Source organism: Aphelocoma coerulescens, chromosome 20 (genome assembly GCF_041296385.1).
Source record: "Aphelocoma coerulescens isolate FSJ_1873_10779 chromosome 20, UR_Acoe_1.0, whole genome shotgun sequence".
Lineage (NCBI taxonomy): Eukaryota > Metazoa > Chordata > Aves > Passeriformes > Corvidae > Aphelocoma > Aphelocoma coerulescens.
Window position 1 is genome coordinate 13,883,350 of NC_091033.1, and position 24,882 is coordinate 13,908,231.

The 24,882-nt window shown below is 47.5% G+C and overlaps 1 protein-coding gene across 3 annotated transcripts in view; it reads right to left on the reverse strand.

Moving 5' to 3' along the window:
* DOK5 (docking protein 5) overlaps positions 1-6,387 on the reverse strand; it is a 32,016-nt gene extending 25,629 nt beyond the window's left edge. For 2 of the 3 annotated variants that reach the window (XM_069033945.1, XM_069033944.1), the window contains exon 1: positions 6,213-6,387. In XM_069033945.1, coding sequence (XP_068890046.1) covers positions 6,213-6,278 — 66 coding nt within the window. In that variant the 5' untranslated portion in view covers positions 6,279-6,387. The remainder of the gene's footprint in view (positions 1-6,212) is intronic. The other variant, XM_069033943.1, reaches the window with a different exon arrangement.
* Between the last annotated feature and the right edge of the window lie 18,495 nt (positions 6,388-24,882).

Below are 24,882 nucleotides of genomic sequence, written 5' to 3' on the forward strand. Positions count from 1 at the left end.
CATCTAAAACAAGGGTGTGCAGTCAGCACTGATGCTCTGCCTCCTGAGGAACAACCTACTGGACAAAATTGCTGGATCTTCCCAGTTCAGTCCTGCCCGTGGCCAGTGTCCAGCAGGGAACTCCTCACCCAACACTCAAACACAGGAAAGCTTCTCATCCTCCTCATTTTAGGTGAAAGTTTAATGTCAATAAATCACTGATCAAAATGAGAAGCAGGCAGTCCAGAAACCTAAGAATTTTTTTTTTCCACTGAGTTTTTTAATCAATCCAGAAATATTTGAGCACTGCTCACACCACTTCAGCATTTCCCAGGAACAAACAACCGGCTGCAGAGTTGTGGCAGTCCCAGCTCCCTCCTGTCACCAGCTGAAGACTGAATTACTACAAATCCCTGCCAGGGGCTGGCCAGGAGTGCCCTAATTCTGTGCTGGAGGACACCCCTGACACCACATTCCTTCCCCCTGATGTGATTAAGAGGTTTTGGGCCAGTCAGGCCCATCCAGCACAGAAACCTGACCCACACAGATCCAATTTCTGTCCTCAACGAGGGTCATGCTAAAGAGGGAACAATTCCACTGCTGTAGTCCCAGCAGTCACATCTTCCACCAGAGACACAGCCACCATTAATTTTGCCTTCCCAAACCTCACTATGAGTGGGATTTCACTGAATCTGGCTAAGCTGGCTCAGATCAGTGTTAAACCATGTCCAGAACACCACACAAGGGGATGCTCCCCTGGACTGCCCAGGGCAATCCTGAGCAGGACAGGCTCAATCCCTGTCCCATGCACCCAGCACAGCCAGGAAAGGGCCCTGTAAAAGCAGCAGCTGGAAGGAAAAGGCTCTGGGCTGAGCTCACCTTTGGCCCTTCAAACAGCCCTGCTGCCACATGGAGGGGCACAAGTTTCTCCATCCTCAGCAAAGGTCAAAGCCATAACTGAAGACTCCCCTGCACAAATCTGACCCCATCAGAGGACTGACTTCTCCCCAGGCAGGGCTGCAGGAGCGTTCCAGAGGCTGGACAAGCCATGACTGAACCCCTGCAGGAGGAGGGCTGATCTGTCCTCAGGAACCCACCAGGGACAAACACCAGAACTGCCCTGAAACCCCGCTAACCTCACCTTGGGTGCTCAGATCCTTCTGGAGCCAGCCCCGATTTCCATGGAGGGCCCTCTCCAGCAGCCAGCTGAGGCTGATCATTCCCTGCATAACTCAGAGGGGGCTGCAGAGAGCCCCCAGGGAAGGCTGGGGATTTAATCAGAAGTGTTGTTAAACAGATCTCAAGGTGGAAGGGACCTCCTGAGACAAAAACCTGGCAGCAGCACTTCCTTCCCAGACACATTCCCAGGTAAAAAGAATTCCACTCTGCCCCTCAGTTCCCCTCCACGAGCTTTATTCCCTGGCAGACAGACCAAGGAGTCTCTGCATTTTTAGGAACAGACACTTGGCTGTTTGCACAGCTCCATAAGAGTCAGTGGCTCCTCCCAAATGAGGGTTTTTAACAGCCTGCAATGCCTTGATAGTAACGCAAGCTCGTGGGGCAGCCTCCCAGAGCCGTGCCCGCAGGATACACCCTCATAAAATAAATCAGGCTGCCTGCTCGTGATGCCCACCTCTGAGAGCTGCACACATCAGTCAGGGCTCAGGTTATTGTCCTGGGCTGTAAACATCCCATGTGTCCAGTGAGTGGTGGGATTTGTTCTACACAGCTCAATACTTCCGAAGGCTTTTCTAACAAACAACAGATTGCCAGGACTGTTTAAGTGTTTCTTTGCTGCAACAGCAGCAATCTGTGTATATTGATTCAGCAGCATCTGTTGTCCTCTACTTTTCTTATTTTAATAACCCTCTTTTTTATAAAAGGAAGCATTTTGTCCTCTTCCAGAACACGGGCTCACCTGAATTTTAATATTCAAGTTATTTCAGCACCTCCTATCCTGCTTGTATAACCTGTAAGGCTTGGGAAGGCTGCTGCTCCATCTGTGAGAGCCAAAGTTGTCTTAGTCTTGCAACTCCACCACGAAATGAAGAGAAGACAACCTGAATTAACATGGTGAAAATAGGCAGGGAGCAGAAATAGTTTCAGTTTGAAAGCTGGCTGAAGCAGAAAGCAGCACAACTGCTGCATTTGTTCTGTTTCTAATGAAATAAATAAGTGTGCAAACAACCGTGCCTTTAATTTTTTATCCACAATGCATTCCTTACTTCAGCCCGGGTTTATACTGGATCACGGCACAGACTCTCACATTAAAAGTCTTCTGGAATAAAGACATTTTAAGAGTTATTGACATGACAGATGCAGCTTTGAGGAGCTTGTGACTCGCGGGAAGAGCACACCCGAGCACAAATGGCTGTAGATGGCCCCACAACCACTTTTAAGCCACAAAAGTTTAAAATTTGCTGTCCATCCTGGAATTTCTCCTGGAAGATTGTTCAGTAACAGAATGCACACACAGAGCTTTGAGCCACCTTGTGCCACAGCACACAGAACGAAGCCCATGTGAGTTTAAAAGTGATGCTTCTGAAAAATGGGAATACAATGGAAACACTTGCACAGCAGCCAGGTGTGATCAGAGCAGACAAAGCCTGGCACAAAGCACAGTCATGTTTTATCCCAAGCTGTCTCAGGAAGGTGTCCCATCCCACCTGGAAAGCAGCAGCGTGGAATGGAAGCCAGCACAGCCAAACCCTGTGCTGGGAAGAAGGGAACACCTCTTTTCCAAGCAAACCAGTGAGAACGTTTCTGGAAGCTGATGTTTTCCAGTCAGTCAAGTACTGGCAGAGCCTCCCTCCCCTCCACAAAGCCTCAGGTGCCTTTTCCCTTGTACAGCTCTTCAGGCTCACCAGTGCTACAAACCCCTCTGTTTCAAAGGTTGGCTCCTGTTTTGATTTTAGGTTGGTATTTGAGCACTCAGCTGAGCCAGCCCAACCTAAAGCCAAAGCTCAGGTGTGTTCATATCCACCCACCCCAAAAACGGAAAGACAGGAACAGGCTTTTCCATTTGGGAAACATCTCCCTGATGCGCTCCCCCTCAGAAAGGACACGCCTGTACCACAGAACGAGGTGTGACCTGAAAATCCTAAGCACAAAAAAGACAGAGAGAGGCCATAAAGCTTCATATACAGAAATAAAGCCTTGAATCAGCTGAGAGGTGACTGCAAAGCACTGGGTGTCCTCCTTCCCAAAACACAGATCCTGGTGGTCTCTGACAGAATCCCTCCTCCCAAAGCAAAGCTGTTTTTTTCCTGGTTTAAAGAACTCTGGAAGGTTGTGCTTGTGCCCTGTCAGCAGTTTTCGAGCACACAGCCTCCTGTGTGTCACTGCTAATGACACACCAGACCAACACCATTGGCTGAGGGAATTACTTTTCTCCCTATAAGGATGGAAAGAATCGGGAAGAGTGAGCTTTCTCCTGAATATATTTGGCTCTGCAGAAGACACATGTGATACAAATGTTGCTATGGAAACTATTCTATTAAATAATACTCAATTAAACTTCCACGTTTCAAGTGTGCAGAAAGAGTTCAGGTGCAAAACCAATTAGCCTAAATTCAATTTTGGAATTACAAAGTAGGGCCTTCCAGAATTGTCACGTTCCTTTTAAAAGAGGTTTGGATTTGAGCAAGCTGCTTCTCTGCACCCCTTTCATTCCAAATGTAGCACCTGCACCCCAGTTACTCAGGAAAGTCATTTCTTGAGGTAATTTGTGGCTCCAAGCTCTGCTCCCAGTTCCCTTAGAGATGGAATTACCACAGCGTTACAGAGTCAAAGCCAGGAGCTGCATTCAGCCTGGAGAGACAATGCTCAGATTACAGCTGTGCCACCAGAATACAGGAATGTATTTCAGTGACTCCCACTCACATCCTGTCACACAGGGAGTGCTGAGATCCCTCTCAATTAAACAGGAATCCTACACGGGGCTGGAGTAGGCTCATCTTTCCTGAGGTTTTCACAGCATGGGAAAGTTGTCTGAAAGTTACTATTTTATAATCTAAAGTATTTTTCCCTTCCTACCTGCTGCTCCTGGGTGTCCCGCAGCCCTCCCCAGCACAGCCACCAGAAAACAACCTGTTGGCATAAATCCTTCAGCCTCTGAAGGAGCCAAGCCCACATCAGCCACACAGTGAGACTGAATTCAAGCTCTTGCTCAAGCCAGGAGCTCAGCCAGCTCCAGCTCCAGGTGTCACATCACACCTGCAGCCAGGAGGAAGGTGCACCAAGGAGCAGGGACACGCTCCAGTCCAGCCTTTAAAGAACTCAGACTGATCATAATTACCCATTTCTGCTCTCAGTCAGGGTGCTGGGCTGTAAGCAGCTTACAGAAAACCCTACAGGAAGAAGCTGCAGCCACATCTGCTCTCGAGTCCTGGGCCAACATTCCAAGCTGGAAACTACCAGGAGAGAAAAGCTTTGCTGCTGGTCAGGCTGGTTATTCCCAACAAATGGAGCAGGGTTTGCCCAGGTCACCTCTCCAGCACCAAATCCAAAGCAGCGGCAGCCAGACCCCAGTACCTCCCAAGGTCCCTCTCAAGCTCGGGAATGCTGTCAGGACAGGAAAATCAGAGCTGAGGGCAGCTCAGGGTTTATCCTCAGCCATGGCACCTCTCTGGGACTCGGCTTGGACTGCTTCACAAAAGCACTTTTCATCATCCCTTCTGTACTTTCCAGCCACTGATAACGATACAAACCTTTGGAACTGGAACAAAATCCAAACTGTCCTTTCAAAGGAAACATTTCACATTTGTTCCATTTCCATGGACTCGGTGTCATTCTCCATTTCTCTATTTTTGCACTCAGCTGTCACAGCCTCATCTCCTAAGAGGGCATCCAACATTTTCTCACCACCAGCACTCTCAGAGAGGTCTGGAAAGCCTTTATAAAGGAAAGGCACCAGCACTGACAGCATTTACAACTATTCTGGAGTTAGATAAGCCTGATTCACGTTCATTGAGCTTCACTGTTACAGTAGGGAAAAATGTATCACAGTCTAATGTTACTCATCCTTTATGCCGGAGCAAACTGAACACTGATATATATGCAGTAATGAAACTGAATCATGACACACCAGTTGTGCCAAATTTACTACAGGTCCTCTCCGAATGACATTACCTCAATCTGTCACAGAATCACACAGTATTACAGGATGAACTGTGCCTGCAAGCGCAGGGATGAGAAATCCAGCCTGATGGAAGACTTTTAAATGCTTTCCTGTTTCCAAAACAGCCAGGGAGATGCAAGTTACCAAAACTGTGGAGAAGTCATTGCCCATGGATACAGCAAGAGATGGGAGCTGTAACTGCAGTGAGGCAGCAAAAGCTTTCAGAGGACCACAGACACTTCACCAAAACGAACAAATTCTGAATTGCCAACCCATCAGTTTGGAATAAACACAATAAATCAGTTTCTTTCCTGTCCTGAGAGGGAGATACACAAATGATAAGGTTTTATACATGCAAAGCGTCCCTCCAGGTGCATCCCCCTGAGCCAGGCTCACTAAGGCACATGGAGCTCTCCGGTCCCATCCCCGGACGGCTCAGGGGAGCAGCAGCCCCTGGACTGGGGGAACAGCCCAGTAATTTCAGAGCTCATTCCAGCCCAGGTACTGCGGGGAACTGCCCTGCCACCCCCGGCACATCCAGCACCTACAGCCGGAACCGGGAACACGCCGTGGCAGCAAAACAACCTGAAAACAACTTTAAAATTACACCAGCAGCCAAAGGGGGCTTGGCGAATTTTCATTTGCGCAACTCAAGCGACGCTAAAAGCCCTGAAGACACCGCAAACCTTCACTCGTCCCAGGCAAGACCTTAAACCCCAACTGGCAGCAGGAACCGCAGCACCTGAGCAGCTCCAGAGCGCTCAGCTCAGCCCTGCCCGGAGCTCCCGGGACCCCCAGTCCCGGGGCACGGCCACCGCCAGCCCCGGTCCCTGCCGCTCGGAGCGAAGGGCAGCGCCGGGAGGTGGAGGCAGCGCAGCATCCCCGGCTCCCAGCGGGAGAGAGAGGAGGAAATAAATATATACATACACACCTATACATCCTATATATTTAGGCGCCTTCACTCCTCTCTCCCCATCTTTTTGTTTCCTCGCTCCCCTGCGGATGCACCCACCGAGCTCAGTTTGCAAAAAGAGACAAAGGAGTAGCAGGAGGAAAAAAAATAAATAAAAGAGCAAAATGCCCAGCCCCGGGGCAAGCGCCCCCGGGCACTCACCCCCAGCCGGCGGCTCCGGATGCGCACGTAGCCCTGCTTCACGATATCGTTGAAATTGGAGGCCATCCTTGCCCGGGACAGGCGGCGGCAGCGCCGCTCAGCCCGTCCGCATGGCCGAGCAGCGCCGGAGCCGCGCCCCGGCAGCGACAGCACCGCCCGGGGAGGGACCGCACCGCCCCTCGAGAGACCGCACCTCCCTCCGCACCTCCCTCCGAACGCCCCGCACCGCCCGGGGAGGGACCGCACCGCCCCCCGAGAACCGCACCGCCGCTCGGTACAACCCGCAGCGCCCTGCACAGCCCCGCACCGCCCCTCCGAACGCCCCGCACCGCCCGGGGAGGGACAGCCGCGTCCCTCGGTACAATGCACACCGCCGCTCGGTACAACCCGCAGCGCCCTGCACAGCCCCGCACCGCCCCTCCGAACGATCCGCACCACCCCCGGAGCTTCCCTGGGGCGCTCCGCTCCACCCCGCACCAAACCCCGAGCGCCCCGGGCCGGGGCAGAGCTGCCGCAGCCCCATCCGCACTCCCTGTGCCACCCCCGCCTGCTCCATCCCCGCATCCTCGCCAGCCCCCGCTGCCCCGATCCCGCACCCCGCCCTCCATCTGCAGGTGGCTCAGCCGAGAGCACCGGGATCGGCCCCACCGTGCGGGGCCACCTGCCTCTCAGACCTGTGGTTTTTCCCCAGAAAAGTGGCTTTCCCTGGAAGTCTTTCAGATGCCTGAAATGCAGCCAGGATTCTCCAGAATCGCCTCCGAAGGACGGGTAACCCGAGCTGCTGCCCTGTGGCCATGCCTCATGCCGAGGAAATGTCACACGAGCCTGGGCTGTGTTTTCTGGGCAGTGTGTGGTTGCAGTAAGGACAGGCCTTGCCTGGCACCGGGCCCTGGGGTTGCCTTCTGTGGCTCCCAAGTTCTCCTTTCCCGAGAATGTGCAAACACTGCCAAGTACTCCAGAGATCAGGAGAGAGGGGCTCTGGTGACTCCACACGGGTTACCTGCTGGTGCCATGCTATAAATACCGTGTCCTGGCAAGGGGGACTGCTCATCCCTGCATAACATCTTGTATAGAGTCACAGATACAGGCAGCCCAAGGAGGTCAGCCAGACAGGTGACTTGGACTTTGGGAATTATCCTGCCGTGGAAATTACAAATGGGACAGCAAGAAAGGCAGAGCAGGGAAGCACCACGGAGCACAGAAGGGAGGGCAGCCCCCAGCTGGGCCGAGCGCAGGGCTGTGGGGAAGAGATGCCTGTGTTTATTTAGTTCACAGAATCACAGAGTCATTTAGGTAGGACAAGATTATTGAGGCCAAATCCACCTCTGATAGAAGTGGCCTCTGTCTGGTTTGAATGTGTGGCTCCCTCATTTTGGGAGCAGCCAGGAATGATGCAGTGGCAGCGTGGTGCTCGCAGCTCTCCCTCGAAGAGGTGATTATGCGTTGCAAGGCTTTGCGAGATATTAATTGATGGAGTGGATTTCGGAGGGCTCTCCAGCTGAAGGACTGATTCACTGAGGATGGAGGAGGCAAGTCTGCAGTCCTCACTTTGGGATTTATACTTCCCGCTCCTTTTCACAGAGCTTTTTTACAGAATGCATAAAATAAAACAGCTTCAGCCAGAAACAGCGGAACCTTCCACTCCCATGCACCAAAACACACCAGAAATCAGATAAATATTCTGAGTCTGTAATATGACCTTGAGGCAACGGGTTCAGAGGGATGGAGCAGCTTTCCTATGAGGAAAGGTTGAAAGAACTGGGATTGTTCAGCCTGGAGAGGAGAAGCTCTGGGGTGACCTCACTGTGGCCTTGCAGGGCCTGAAGGAGCTGCAGGAGAGATGGAGAGAGAGTTTGGTCAAGGGATGGAAGGACAGGACAAGGGGGAATGGCTTCAAACTGACAGAGAGGACATTTAGATGGAATTTTGGGAAGGAATTGTTCCCTATGAGGGTGGGCAGGCCCTGGCACTGGGTGCCCAGAGAAGCTGTGGCTGCCCCTGGATCCCTGGCAGTGTCCCAGGCCAGGCTGGATGGGGCTTGGAGCAGCCTGGGACAGTGGAAGGTGTCCCTGCCCACGGCAGGGGTGGAACAGGATGAGCTTTAAGATCCCTTCCAGCCCAAACCATTCCATGAAATCCACACACACCAGCTGCATCTGACAAAGCCCAGGCTGTGGAATTACCAAGAAACACACTTTTGTTCAATACTAATGCTGGAAGCATCAAGTGAGTTCTAAACCCAGGATTAAATAATGACAACAATAAACAAAACCAGAGAGTCTTAGCGGGGCTTCAAAGACATTTGTAGCAGGGAAGAAATAACAGAGCCACTTTAGATGGCTTTTCAGCAAGTTTGGACGTTTCTTCTAATCCCTGGCAGGACCTGCAAACACTCACTGCTGGTTTCATTAGTCACTGGCATATTCCTGCAGGTAAACACGTTCCTGAGAGCTTGGCTAAGCCAAGGTGGATTTAAGCCTGTGTTTATTCTTTGATGAATTAGGATATTAGAGTCTACTTACATCTTCCCTTTGAACAGCACAAATCCCTTACACATGCCACGCTTCAAAGAGAAAATGCACTTTAATTCCCGTGTGGGCAACATGCTCCAAGAATGTGCCAGAAAATCTCATTGTTCAGGTTTTCCACTCGGTGCTATCTCCAGAAAAAAAACTTGTTTCCCACTTTTTTAATATGGAAGTGTGTGCCCCAGTTGGTTTGACAGGAATCCTTTCCTTTCCCTGGGTCTGTTGACTATTAGCCCTCACCACAAGGAAATGCAGCACTACATTTATCTTTATCTACATTCCAAACTGTCAAAAACCTCCTTAATAAGCTGTCACTGAAGTCCTTTTCCTTTAAATGCCGATATTATCACTATTATTTCTTGGGAAGATAAGAGCCAAGGGTCACTTTGAAGCACCAGCCTGTTGTTAATAATTTAAGTGGATTATTGTTATATTTTAATCTCATCAGAACTCTCGTGCTGCCCTACGATGAGCTCGCTGCTTTTAGCCCCCTGCAAACACAAATCACTGTCACAAATTTTAACTCAGTTTTTCCCCAAAATGCCATCCTGACATTTTAAAAGGAAGTTACATTCATTTTATTGTATCTACAGCACCTCATCCCCTGTGCCCAGGGTATTATTTCATCACAGCTGAAATCTGCCAAACACCTCTGGGACTTCCCAAGTTAAAGGATAAAAAACTGCTTATTTTCAGGAAGCAATATTTTCCATGGAAGTTATTTCCTGGGACTAGTCAAGCATTTCCTGATTGAAAAAAAAAAAAAAAAAAAGAAAAAAAAATAAAATTTCCCATTTGATCCCCCTGAAATGATTTTCTGTAAATCTATAGCACACGTCAATATTTTTTTATTAAATGCCCCCCTACCATTTTCCCTCCATAAGGTCAAGATGCCAACATTTTTCCACTATGATTTTGATATTCCAGAGGAGTTTGGAGATGATAACATCACCATGAAGTGTGCTGACCTTTTCAAGTGCTCTGGGGTTACTGGAATGCAATATTTCAACCACGGGATCTCCATGAAAAGCTGCTGGGCATTCCAGTGTCTAATTTTGTTGTGGTGCGAGGTACATTTTTGACATTTCCTTCTGGTTTTTGCAGTGGGAATTGTGAATTTGGATGAGTTCTGGCTGTGAGGAAATGTGACAGATAATGAGTGAAATAAGAGACTGTAATTCTTTATAAAAACTGATGGGTTCTCTCATGTTACTGCAGACATTGAAATCCCTTATTCGCCTTTTGCAAAGTGCTGCCTTGGATCATTTAATTTTGGAAAAAGCCAAAAGAAAAGAAGTTTATCCTGAATTTCTTTCTTTCAGAATGCAGAGATTTGATTAGTTTTGTTCTCCTCTGGTGCAAATGCTGGATCCACAGCACAGAACTGCTCAGAAATTCCTTCCCCACTTACGTGTCACTGTGCTAATTAATTTTGAGTGAATGAATTCTGCTGAAATTAAGATTTCTCAGGTACTTTTCCCTGCTGTTCCGTCTCCTTCTGTACCTCTTCCTTTGTACATCATCCACAATCTGTTCCCAAGAGCCAGGCAATGTCCAGCTCTGTCAGCCTTCAGGCTGAGGAGTTGTGTGTTGGGTCACAGAATTTAGGAAAACCCATAAAACTGGGCATAAATTCGAGCATTCCCTGGTGGAGGTGAGGGCAGGACCCTTGGTTGAAACATCCTCGTTCGCTCCAGGGGTTTTTAAATCCATCAGGTAGAAAATTGCATTAGTGGAATGCATGCAGACCTCCCTGGCAGAATTACTATGCAGATGTCAGTCAGTGCCAAAACATGAAAATTCATGAGACTGAACATTTAACTTACAAAAAAACCCCATCCTAACAGCAGAGCTCCTCGTGCAGCAAGCAGGGAAGTGCCTGCCAGCAGGAGCCACTGATAATCAATATTTAATGCCAATAAATAATCTATTAACCGGGCTACCGTGTCACTGTGCACAGTGCTGCCACTGCCTTCCCTCTGCAGGCTTCATCCCAAGAATTCTGCTTTCGGAGAGCAAGGTGGAGAGAGGCTGAGAGAGTGAAGGGGGGGCTGGGGCAGCCGAGGAAATGCATCATTTCACTGGAAACTCTGCTCTGATTGGAATATTTTGTCCCTAACAAAATTCCTGTCAACACAGGGAATGCTGAAATGGAAATAAATACGTGCTGAGTGAATGTGCAAGCCAAGGGAATCCAGCGTTGAAAAACCCACCGTTTATTTCGCTTGCTTTGTGGTTTTGGTGACAGTTTCAAGCACTGAAGCGCTTTTGCATCGCTGCTCTCCTGCAGACACATCCAGGGACCTTCCTGCATCTGCAGAGCGGGCTGGGGGATTAAACAGGGTCATGGGCCACCATCCATCCTCCCCGTGCCGATAGGGGATTTATCCGAGCCCGCAGAGCATCAAAGCCCGGCTCTGATCCGGGGCTGTGGCAGCGCTGGGGTGAATCAGCCTGTGCTGATATCGCCTGAAAATTGCATTTCCCCCACTGCCTGCTTGGGATTTCCTGCCTGAGCCAGCACAGGGACATTGATCCCAGAGCTGGTCCCAAGAGCTGTGAGCGCAGCCTTTGTGGGGCCGGCAGCGGGCAAAGCAGCGCTGCCAGAGGCTCAGACCTCAGCAAGGGCTGCGTTCTGATCATTCCCGTGTGCCTGAGGGTTGGGATTTCACTGTGCTGCCTCCGGAGGAGCATTTCACTGCCCCACAGCACCTGGAATAACTCCTCCAAGGGATCCTTCCAAACAGGACCTGCCCCTGCTGACGGCAACATCAAAATCTCTGGGATCAACCAGCATTTTCCCATTCTCTCAGGGCTGGAATTGCCAACGTCAAGCTGGGAGATTTGGCAGCCAAAGGTGTAGAAATCCTACCATAAATTCATGTTTTGCCTATTGTATGTTCACAAAGGAACCCAACTGGGAGAGTATTAATGGCACCCAGGGAAATGTTTATGGCAGGACTTGTATTTAATGGTGTCTGACATTTTAAAGGATATTCTGTAGGAATCTGAACCTTGTAACCTTGTCCAGAAAAAGATTTGAGGTTCCTACCAGCACGCAGGCTGTGGTCAGTGCTGGAACAGGATGCTGGTTGCTATTACACAAAATTATTACACAAAGTACATCATATTATTATTTAAATAATTTGCCACTATTATCCTGCAAGAAAAGCACCAGCTAAGTTTCAGTTGAAACCCAAATGTTCAAGTGTTTTACTTGAAAATTCAAGTAGAAGCTTCTTTGCTTTACACCACAAATTTAAACACGAGATGTTTCTAAACTGGACTTCAATGTACACATTTATAGATTCCAATACCAGTTGGTTCCAGTGACATTTCTTACCTATTGTTTTGCCCTAAATACTCATTCCTGAGCTAATGTCGAGCTAATCTGATGTCTGTGTTAACAAAATAGCTGCAAGGCAAATCCTTCTCCTGCCTCATGCTGCTTTAAGCATTTAATACTGCACGTCTACCGAAAATTTATGCTTGGAATTTTGTTTTTTGATATTTTTATTGCTGTTAAATGAGTTGGGGAAAAGGAGATATTCTAATTATAGTCCTCGCAGATGGCATTTGGAAAAGACACCAAACAGTGGCAGTTTACAAGGCAGTTTGTTACTCTGTGCTGCCTCAGGAGCAGTAGATTTGGGGGCTGGATTTTAACACTTCCTTGGGCAGGGTTGAATTTGCAGGAGCATTTGGGCACCTGAATAAGAGGAATTGGTTTGAAGACAAAGAGCGTTCCCCAGGACTGCGGGTAGGAAAAGCCAAAGCTCTCCCAGTGCCCTGGAGCTGGTGGGAAGGTGGGAAGGGTGGATTTTGTCTTCCTCCCTCTGCAGGACGTGGTGCAGGAAACAGAAGTTTGCCAGAGATGATTTCAGTTTTGTTTCAGGTCACCCAAAAACAATGCACAAACTCGGGGGTTCTGACTGTGGAACATCTCAATAACATTAATTGTTTATTATTACCCAAAGTTTATCAAGTTTTCCAACAAAGCTGCCACGAATTGAACACCTGCCTGCAGTGGGGTGCGATTTGCAGACCCTTCTCGTGCAGCTCCTTCCCCGAGGAACCGAGCAGAACCACTTAACGCCCAATTATCCTTGATTTCCCTGCAATTTACACAGAAAATATTGCAAATTGTGTCTCTCATGTAAATGATTTCAAACGAGGGCTCACGAACACAGGTGGCTTTGCTCGCCTGGCTCTGGGAGCTCATCATTGTCCTGACTGGGGGACACACACGGATCAGCAGGAGCACAGAGGGGAGAGAGGCACAGCTATAAATATACAGAATAAATATACAAAATATACAAACCCCACTCATTCATAAACTAAAACAACAAGGACAACCTGAGAAACCTGCCTTGCCCAACATTAACAAGTCGTGCCAGCAGTGCCTCTGTTTCCTCACTGAGAGTTAAATGTTACATTAATTCAGATTTCACTCTGTCATCATTTGTGGCCAGACATGTCTATCTCACTTTATGCTCACATTTTTTCAATCAGTAGTTTACAAAGCAGTTTAAATGTTACATGAATATTAATAACAAGTGAATTTGGGTGGCAAAATGCGCTGAGGCAAAAAGGTTAGAAATTACTATAAAATGCAGTGCTGAAGAATTCCTGAACCTGTGTTCTCCATAACCCACAACAAAACATCTGCTGAAACTTAAATATTGTGTTAAAACCTCATAATATCATTATTATGGGTTACTCAAGGGTATTGAAATTCAGATTTTGGTCATTCAGAGTAAGTCCTTGTGAATTTCTACACTCAGAGCTTCCTCTTTCAACACAAACCACGGCCAGAAAAGACAAAAGGTGGGAATGGGAGAAGTAATTTTAAATTGCAGCTAATCTCACTGTAACAATATTACCTGTCCCTTCAGACTGCCAGGGCTGGAGGCAGCAATGAAAGTCTGGCAGCAATCCTGCTCCTGGCACTACTGCAGGAGTTGTGGGCACGGCTTTGTGCTCCAGAAATCACCTGTGTGCTTTGGGCTTTGCAGAAGGGCTGAAGGAAGCCCAGCTCTTAATGAATTTTCAGTGGGGTTTGGCTGCCTCCCTCTGCAGGGTCCTGGGGGAGCCTGGTTATTACATTCGGAAGGAGGCTTTGCCACGTGCAGGATTTTCCCATTTTGCTGTGGATTTGGGAGGTTTTAGACACAGGTATAAACTGCAGTGAGCAGGGCAAAGAGCAAGCAGGGTCTGGAGCTCCTGGCAGCAGTGAGAGCAGATTCCAGGGGGTTTTATTGTGCTTAAAGCAGTGCCAGGCTCCCCTCTGCCTTCATTCAGGAAGATGAGGGGAGGGATTCATTCCTCTCCTGCAATTCTTGGGAATTTCTGACCACGAGCACTGAAAAGCACAGCCCTGACTCATCAAGAGCCTTCACTGTGCACCTAAACCAAAGCACTCCCGTGGTGGCATCACAAATTAATGGCCTTACTCATGGAATGGTGTTTGAGCAGTGCTCAGGCCATGGCTGTTCCAGGCCTCCTTCCCTGAGTGATGGATGAGTAATTCCAAAGCCCTGGATGGATGAGTAATTCCAAAGCCCCTCTCCATCAGTAACAGCAGTTATGAGGGTTTTTTTTCTGGAGGAACTGATGTCTGCTGGTTGTAACTTTTGGCTGGAGTCTCAGTAAATCCGAACTGGCAGAGTTTGATTCCTGTCAGCCCAGCCTGCACTCGTGGACACGTGGGTCTGTCCTTTGTCTTAAGAGTTTTCCTCGTGGTCTCCAAACAGGGAGGAATTCCTTCCCAATATCCCACCTAACCCTGCCCTCTGCCAGTTTGAAGCCATTCTCCCTTGTCCTGTCCCTCCATCCCTTGTCCAAACTCTCTCTCCAGCTTTCCTGCAGCCCCTTCAGGCCCTGCAAGGCCACACTGAGGTCACCCCAAAGCTTCTCCTCTCCAGGTGAACAATCCCAGCTCTCCCAGCCTTTCCTCCCAGCAGAGCTGCTCCATCCCTCTGCTCATCCTGGAGCCTCCTCTGGGCTCTCTCCAGCAGTTCCAGGTCCTTCCTGGGGATCCCAGAGCTGGATGCAGGATTCCAGGTGGGCTCTCACCATGTCAAGTTCTTCTCCACAATTAATCTTTTACTGCAGGAATTCATAGAGGATCGAAAATGTTCCTGCAGAAGGTGGGACATCAATAATGACATTCAGGCTGTCAGGGCCACTCCTTTGGGCACCAGCAGGATTTCCTGGTCAGCAATCCCTTGGATGTGGAGAGATAACACCCCCTAATTCACTTTTCTGGCAGCTTGTTCCCACTTTTCTGAACATCCTGGAACAACACACAAGCCAATAGTGGTTATCACCTGATGAAAATAGGGCAATTTATCTCATGGAACACCTGGATGTTTGCGGCTCCTGGGGACAGTTTGAGTCCCCATGGCACGGCCAGGCTGCTGTGAGACGCTCAAACGTCTCCTTGGTTAATTGGGAAGGTTAATTGGGAGGGTTAATCTCACCTGCCTGGCGAGATGGATGGGGCGCTAGGACTGATCAGCTCCAGTGAAAGACAACCCTAATTCCCAGCTGTGTTCAGTTCAGAACAGAAGTGATGCTTGGATTGAGTCATGGCAATAAATCATGGATGAGTGTTTGTTTCCATGGTACTGGAGCAGCGTTGGGCCTGGAACAGGCGCTGCTGTCATCCCTCCTCTGTCTGCTCACTCCTCACACGCTGGGGCACTTCCCTTCCTGAACACCAAACTTTAACAGATTATATTTTCTCTGATGAGAATCAGCACTTTCTATCAGGCCTCCTTTGGGCAGCGTTGCTAAAAAGCATTTCTGGGTAATATTTAATGTCATCATCACATTTTCTTCTTTGTTTCAAACTGTTTGCCACCAAACAAAATGTATCATTGCAAATCTAATTACGCAGATTGTCATTGGAAATGTGCTTAGCAATTGGGTATTTTCATGAGCAAAACACAAACCTACAATTGCTATTATTAAAGGTTTTGTGACACTCTTGTTTTAAAAGTGTGAGGAATTGGTGATTTTGATGAATAAAGTCCTTTAGTGGCTTTTCTCCTGGAACTTTTTTTCCTGTGTCCAACTTAAATTAAGGAATTTGACTCCACTGTATTGTAACAAATCCTTGAAACCACTGCCAGGAAAGAATAAAATTTATATCCAGTGGAATCTCTAAGTCCATTCTAAATATATTCAGATGTTGGTGACACCTCTCAAAACTGGACTGACAATGTGAAAATCTGACTTTGTTTAACATCACCAGTTGGTTTTTTATTAAGTTTTTTAAAATCACATTTCTAGGCATTTTAACTTCAGAATCCCAGCATGACCCTGAAGAACAGCTTGGTTTGAACCATCTTTTAGTCACCATAATCAGAGTATGTGTGTGGAGTTTTGATTTAGTCCTGCCCATTTCTTAATGGACATCTCAGCCCAGACAGCCTCAGTAATCCCAGAAAACATTTTGTCGTGGATTCACTGTCATTTTTTGCTTGTACCTTCATTTCTAGAAGAAAGGGAGAGAACTTTTTCTATATAATTGTGTTGATTTTACTTTACTGACTCTTTTTAGGGAGTTTGAGCTAACGCTAAGCAGGATGAAAACCTGATCTGGTCTCAGTAAATTCCCTGAACTTCAGCAGAAGCACCAGGAGCAACAATAAACTGCTCTCACATAGGCACTTTTTGCTCTAAGATTCCCAACCTAATCCAAAAGGAAGATTATCCTTTCACTCAACAAGTGGCAGTGCAGAAGATAAGCAATCGTGCCAGCAGATTAGAAAGACTCCAAAATATCCTTGTAAAATAAACTATTAAGGCTTTGATGTGTCCTTATCTGGCAGGGAGAGATTTCCCAAACATTCCAGAACACAAACAATTGCACTGCAGGGCTGAAAGGCAAAGCAATCAACTCTGGGTGCACTTTTGGAGCCTTTCATAACTGAGCCAGTAAAAAAAAGCAGTCCAGGCTTTAAGGAAGCACAAACCACACATTAAAAAAGAAATCAATATTAAATAAAACACAACTTGCACATATGGAAACTAAATAGCTCCCTGTAGCTTAATGTAAAGCATTAATTGAGCTGGGAAATATTTTTACTGATAAATATAAGAATGGGGAAAAAAACCCCTAACAGTTCAATAATAGAATTTAACAGACACAAAACGTATAAATTAAGTCAGCCTACATGGACTTTGCAATATTTTGAAAGATATTTGGGCAAAAAGGTTGCTCAAAATGAATGAAGTACCAAAATCCAGTGTGGTGAAGCTAAAAGGCAGGTCCTGCAAATATGAAAAAGATCAAAAGAGAGTTTCAGGTTTATTTAAAAATCTGCTTAATTGAAAGTGAGTAACTGCAAATGGCCATGCTGGCAGAGCATTGCATCAGAGAAGGTTTCAGATGGTTAATGGTAATTATGAAATATGTGACAAATTAACTCCAAGCAAGTGAAAATATACATGACAGATAAAAGCAAATATTACAGTGCTGCTCACAACTCCTCAGTCTTTCAGTGACAAGAATTTTAGAATCAGTCAGAAATTACTTTAAAAAAAAAAGTAAGATAAAAGCAGTAATTTGGGAGATGAAGCCACTGCAGTTCCAATGGGAGCATCCAGTTTGATGTCCCCTGGCATTGTGGAGCTGATCAATCTTCGTGGCTTTGGGGAAAATTAAGAATTATTAGAAAAACAACCAACCCAGTTAAAAAGTCATATTTGTGATTGACATTCCTCCCTGCAACTCTGCTTCCCTGTCACAGAGTCAGAGCTGGGAAGAGCTGTGAGAAGACCCATCAGCATCTCCGATATTCCAGAGGCAACAGGATTTGCAGGAGCTGAAGTGAGACCTAAACCCCTCTGGCTTTCCTCTAAGCACCACCCTCACAGCATTATTTTTTTTTAATCAGTAAGTGGTGGAGTCTTGGCTCTTCTCCTGACCCTGACGTGCTAAAACCGGCACGAATTCCAACAAAAACGGTGCTGCCCTTTAGTGCTGTGCCAGAAGCAGTTCTGGTCCAGCACAGCAGCTCACAGGAGCCAGCAAGAGGCAACATTTAGGATCTGCCACCCCAAAAGCTCCGTGCAAAGAGGCTTCCTGGGCATCCAGAGCCTGGAAACGTCCACTCCCTTCCTCCGGCACTCGGAGAGGTCCTGCTGGGGATCTCCCCGGAGGGAGACGTGCCTGGTTTGTGCTTCAGAGCAGGTCTGATGACAAGAAACATCCTTGCCTGAATCACTGCCAGGTAGACGAGCACAAGACAATTAAAAGCACCATTTGTTAAAGCCCCATCATTGCACTAAGCCCCATAATCCTCTGCCACGCAGGTAAAGTGCTCTGGGGTTGGCGTTCTGGGGCTTTTGTTTTGGTTGGTTGGTTGTTTTTAATTTACAGGTACTAAAATGCAGGAGAAACGTTAAACCACTTTTTTTTTTTTAGTACAATTTTCCTCTCTTGGCATTATCCCAGCTCTGCAAACGATGCTGGCGAGCAGACAAGGAGCATTAGGAGCACGACACCCAGCCCAGACAGCAGCTGGTGGAGGCTCTCACCTCTCCCTAGCAGGGAACAGAAGGAAAAGCAGAGCAGCTTTGCAAGAGGAAAATGATCCAACACACACCGGGAGCTTAATGGGATTTGCAACAAACCTGCAACTCGTTGAATAAAAGCGAAAACAACAAGACAAAGAGCTTCATTTGTGTGCTGGAAGTGAGAAAAAGCCCCGTCTGCCAGGGGAAGGAACAAGATTCCAGTGATGGCATCACTGGAATGGAGGAGCAGGTTAGGAATGCGAGCTCAGGGGGTAAAGATGTGAGCAATCCCAAAGCTGGCCATATTTTAGTGAGCTAAGTGCGGATCTGCATTTCCCCCGTGGGGAGGGAAAAGCTGAAGGTGGCAGACGATTTTTCCTGTGTCAAAGTGAATAACCACACAGAGGCATCGTGGATGAATGCGCCTCTCCAGCCAGGCCTCTCTCACAATCACTCTTACAAACGAGGCCGTTACTGAATAAAAACATTTCTTTAGTCTTGCTCCAGTTGTTCACCTGTGACTGCACAGAAATTCCCACCACCACGTCCTGTGGGGGAGGTTTTTATTCCTGCTCGGGTGTCAGACGTGGTCCAGAGCCAGGCAAGGGCCTCAGAGGAGCATCTGCACACTGCCAGAGAGCCACGGCTGGCACTGAGGGGGATGATGTGCAATAGGGGGATTTAACCCAACATCTGGATTTTCTACTGGTATTTATTATGGCAGAATTAGGATGGACTGTGACCGAATGATTAATCCCACAAGGTACCTATCAGTCCTCACAGTCACACCAGAGCAGCCCTTTGAGATCTGCATGGCCTCAGGTGTCACCTGCTCCCACCAGGGGACCAAGAAGAGGTTTTTTATAGGGAAATCAATCCTGAGGATTGTTGTGATTCCTTCAGAATAATCAAAAGCATCAGTGATGTGGAGGGGGAAGAGGAATTCATTTAAAATTAACAATTATTGGTGTGACACGATGGCACGAGGTTAAAGAGATCTCTTAGTGCAGACAGCTCATGTTTTAAAAAATTCTCATTACGTTTTGCCCTGGAGTAATGATTTATGCAATTAGGGTGTTTCCTTCAGCTAACCTCTCTCCCTCTTTCCAGGTTTTCCAACCATCTTCATTATACTGGAGCACCCTCAATGCAAAATTCATAGCAATTATCAAGTCTCTAGGAAGCTCACGTTCAGTATTTTTTTGTTTTAAAGTGCCTCAAATTAAGGAATGAGGACAACAAAATCATTTCACTGCTCAGTCTTAAAAAGGTTGGAAGGACTAATCTTAAATCAATCCATGGATGCCTCTGATCCATCACAGAGACCACTGACAACACTGTAGGAATGCTGAATTTCTGTAATGCTGCAGCTCAGCCACACTCCGGCATTCCTTAAGGACCATTCATTTATATTTTTTAGGACATTTAAAGAAATTCTTCTCAAGCCATATGTATTTCTTCTCCTCCCACTGTTTGGTTCCCAGTCCGGTTCGTGTTACAAAGATCACATTACAGTGAATGAATCACAATAATTGAAACCACAACGTGCTGCCACCTCCTTTTGATGGATTTGTTCATGAATATGTACCAGAAACCCAGCACTCGCCTTTTGGGCCCGAGCTGATCCTCACGTGGCTGTCACGCAGCAGCATCCCAGACCAGGATCTCACTGAGAACTGGTCCAGCAGCATCTGCCAGCACATTCTGAGGAGTTTCAGAGAACAGAGAGGCTGCATAATTAACAAGTCAGCACCCTGCAACCACCCCGAGGCAATGTGAGAGCTAAAAATGACTGAAGAAATGCAAGGAGTGGCAGAAGGACTCGTTCTGTTCGTTCAAATAATGAATTGGCTTCAAAGAATCGAGTGGGGCTGTTGTCTTAGTAACCCAGTCCGAGAGAGAAAATCTTCCAGGAAGTTGGCAAGCAGTGCCTGGAACATCTGCACACCCAGGCAGGCTGGCAGATCCAGGTTCTCTGGCAGGACCTGGCAGGAATTGTGTTGGAATTTAGCAAGTGCTGAACTAAACAGAACAAAAGAAGTTGCTTTTGCTGCCCCCATGACCCCTATTTCCCAAGCAAACAAACAAACAAACAATTGAACTGGCAGGTCAGCTCAGGGCACGCCTCACTGGGCTGTACTTGGGGTTTTACATAAATGCAAACACAGCCCAGACCAGAGCAAGACCCTCCTCGTGCCCAAATTCCCCACTCAGTCAATAAAACTCACCAATAAAACTCACAGCATTTCCTGTTACCCTGTTTGAAAGGATTTTCAGTGTTGTGCAAAAGAGAACTATGAAAATATGAACTAAAATCAGAAAGTATGTTCAGGCACTGAATTGTCTGTCATGGAAACGTGTGCTGCAATTACGGTTTGTTAAAAATGCATCATTTCCCTTAGGCTGAGCCATCTGCAGGAACTGAACTCACCTTTGTGGACAAGCCAGGCTGCCATCAGCCTAAAAAATCAGAAAATTTGTATCAAAACCAGTGTGGCCAGCAGGAGCAGGGCAGGGATTGTCCCTCTGTGCTGGGCAGTGGTGAGGGCACACCTCGAGTGCTGTGTCCAGTTCTGGCCCCTCACTGCAGGAGGGGCTGGAGCGTGTCCAGGGCAGGGAACGGAGCTGGGAAGGGGCTGGAGCCCCAGGAGGGGCTGAGGGAGCTGGGAAAGGGGCTCAGCCTGGAGCAAAGGAGGCTCAGGGGGGACCTTGTGGCTCTGCACAAGTCCCTGACAGGAGGGGGCAGCCGGGGGGGTCGGGCTCTGCTGCCAGGGAACAGGGACAGGAGGAGAGGGAACGGCCTCAGGCTGGGCCAGGGGAGGCTCAGGATGGACAGCAGCAGGAATTTCCCCATGGAAAGGGCGCTCAGGCCTTGGCAGGGGCTGCCCAGGGAGGTTTGGAGTGCCCATCCCTGGAGGTGTCCAAGGAAGGGCTGGAGGTGGCACTCATGGCTCTGGGCTGGGGACAGGGTGGGGATCAGGCAAAAGCCACACGATTCTGTGATTTACAGAGGGGGAAAAAAAGGAAAACAACCCTTCCAATCCAAAAATCAATCTTCAGTAACCAAACTATTCTTTTCCAACCCACACTGTTATTGTAAAAGAACAATTACTGTGGCAAACAGAAAGATTTAACTGGAGTGCCTGAAATGGTCTCTCCTGAGCAATATTTCATAAACACGTCCATATTTCATCGGTTTGCTCTGCAAACAGCAGAGAACGCTGCAAGTCACACAACAAACAGCCCTTTGCAGCATCACTTTGATTTTGGAGTGATCTGAAGTGAGGGTTGAAGAGCCAATAAAGCATTCCAGATCATCTGGGATCCCTTGCTGGAATTCTAAATGTGTTCCCCAAAGGAGAGAGTGATGCTCGTGAGCCTGGAGTTCAATTTGGTTTAGCAGTTTAAGTGCAAAAGAAAGTTAATTAGTCATAAAAAAAGAAATGCTCCGTGATAAACATGGCAGCCCGATTTGTATTCAAATATGACTTTTCTGGTCTAAAATAGAAAGCAAAGCAATTAGCCTGCACAGGCATTAACTGCTGGGGTTATTCAGTGGATAATGAGCAAATGCAGCCCCCGCCACTTCCCTCTGCAATGCTGTTTCTCATTGACTTTAATGCATTCCTAACATTAGGGTTTGTTTACCATTATGGTGATTAACAACAGGATCAAACCCCGCTCTCAGCTGCCTTACAAGACCAGAAAATTTATTGCAGGAGCAGCACTTGGCCCACTGCAATTCCTGAATTTCAACCACAGCTTAGCAGAGAAGCGATCTGAGTGCTGAAAACGCTCTTCAAAGTGTGCAGGCAGTGCTGAGAGTTTGACTTGGTGGCTTTTAAAATGTAAATAAGAAATTATCAGAGATCTTCAGCTCGTGGAATGTGTGGAAATAAACAATGTCTTCACTGAGGGAAATGCAGAAGTGATGGAAACAGCAGTGAATGACCCAGGAAAGAAGCACTGGGCAGCCCAGGGCAGAGCTGTGGAGAGGCAGGACAGGGACATGAACAAGGACACTGCAAATAAACCCCTGAACCTCTTCCTGGAGGCTCAAGCAGGCAGTGTGTCACGGCAGCTGGACATCCCTCATGCAGAATGACACCTTCCAGGGGCACCTAAGAGATTCAGAGGGAGGAATCCCAAATCTTAACTCAAGTGATTTACCTAATTTGAATTGCATTACTTTTCTCCTCCCTCTCGGAATATTCATTGGGAATTTTGACAGATCAGTTTACTGTCAGTGAGACGAAAGATATGCCTGTCAGCCAATGTTTACGAGTCAGTCTTCAAGCTGAGAGAGAAAATTAAAACCATTACCATACCACCAGTCTGAAGCCAAACTTAATATCACACCACATATTTGGCAATTAAGCTGAATTAGAAGAAATGAAGGGAAGAATCCTTCACCTTGGCTGGAATTGGAGTTTTTACCTCAGCACATCCTCCAGTCACATTTAAATCACAGATCTGAGGAGAGGGGAGAGGGAAAATGAGCTCACCAAAACATTCAGTGTTGTATAATCATGTTTTCAGAGTGTTCTTATTCCAAACCTGCCAGGAAGTTCTGCTGGGGTCAGCTGGAGATGGAGCAGGGTGTGACATCCTCATCCTCTGGAAGTTCTGGATTGTTCCACTGAATAACCCCAGCAGTTAATGCCTTTGCAGGCTAATGCCTTGCTTTCTATTTCAGACCAGAATATCTGAATACAAACTGGGGTGCCAGAGCATCCTCTGGAAGTTCTGGATTGCTCTGGGCATGTGCTGCCAATGGGAATTGTTCTCTCTGCTGCTTTTGCCCCAATTTTCACTCGGTTCTGGCAGAAGCAGACAGACAATTTGATTCTTAAAAAGAGCCCCTGATCTCCAGAGAGAAACAACAGAACCACAGACATCCTTCAGCTTCCTCCCCCTCTGCCTCTCCCCACCCAGGAGAGGCAGAGTGAGAGCTCCTGGGATCAGGGACAGCAGGATGGGACCTGTGCCCACCCCAGCACTGACCAGGGAGGATTTTCCTGCTGTGTCCCAGCAGATTCCCAGGCAGCCCTTCACCCCCAGGACGAAGCCCCGCTCCTGGCTGTGGGCTCTCAGCTCACCTCACAGCGAGGAATGGTCCAGGAATAACCGGATGAGACAGGAGGAGCCCGAGGCGCTTCCCCAGGCCCATGTGAAGCACCAAGGCAAAGATAAAATGGGGATTTGAAGCCCTGGTTGATCTCGCCAGCAGTGCACATCAGCTTCAGAGGTTTGTCAGCAGTGAGTCAGGGCTCGCTGACAGGTGGAAAGGTCAATGTTTTCCTCTCCCTGAGCAGAGGAAACTGAGGCTGCTGACTCAAAATCAGATTTCCAATTACTGGCTTGGCTGATTAATCATCATTTTGTCCCAGCTTTAGCATGAAAAACCTGGGGCTATTGGGAAGAGTGAATTGGGGTTTCAAATGTTCTCAAAAATTAACTGTTTGGTGTCTGTTCAAAAGCATCCAGAGTTAAATGGGAAGGGCAGGTAGGGAAGGACAACACTGAGGGAAGGAGGAGTAGGAAGAGAAGTCTGGTGGAGTTTCAGCTTAGAAAAAATCATGTAATCATAGGATGGTTTGGGTTGGAGGCAACCTTAAAGACCACCCAGTTCCCCCTGCCATGGGCAGGGACGCCTCCCATCAGAATATTTTCTATTTGATTATTGGCTGTAATTACATTCCAATTTAACAAGCTCCAGTAACTTTTTCTCCCACAAAGAGCAGCCCTACTATCCTTCAGTAGACTGTGTTGCCCTGTATTTTAGCAGGTTCATGTTTTGATTGCCACAGGACTTCCCAAACTAAAAAACTAAGATAAAGTCCCTCAAGGCATTTAAAGTGTATGTTGCAGCACTAAATACTGATATAAAAAGTCCTTTGAAACACTTTGGAAATATGGGAGCAGAAAACAATGCCAGTAATTTTTAACTCAATTTTGGCAATTTTGTGACAAGAGCAGGGGGGTATTTTGTGGGTTTTTAAGAGCTTGTTCAGGGTCTCCAGTTTAAAAAGATTAGCTACCACTACCCAAAATGGTGTTCTAGAGGGAGGAATTCAAGGTTTTAAGTGCCCCTCTTTGTGGTGTTTCAGACCTGAATCAAACACAAACTGAGCTGACACCTCTGCAAAGGGATTTTTTCACTTGTTCACTCTGTGACCCAAACAGAACAGCTGAGCCCCCAGCCCAGAGTGGCACAGAGCAGGATTTTCCTCACCCCTTACAACCTGCTTGTACTTTCTGAGCAGCCCAGGGAACCACACTCCTGCTCTTGGGCCTATAAACCTTTATTTGAGCACTCTGGGTGCAGCAGGAATTCAAAACCAGGCCAGACAATGCCAGTAGTGTACCAGGTGTTCATTTCCTTCTCCAACATGTTCGCTTTGAACTACTCCAGTCTGGATGTTTTCTGTGGGCAGGCAGGGAGAAGAAGGGAGAATCCAAGTTGCTTTTGCCAGTACAATGCCTGGCTCGTGCATTTTCAGCAGCCAGCACAGGAACGAGTTCATTTGGAATTGAAATTAGCTCATTATAATTTCTTTTTATTACTGGCTCCTGACCAAGCGAGGAAGTGCTTTCTAATATTCAGAACATGC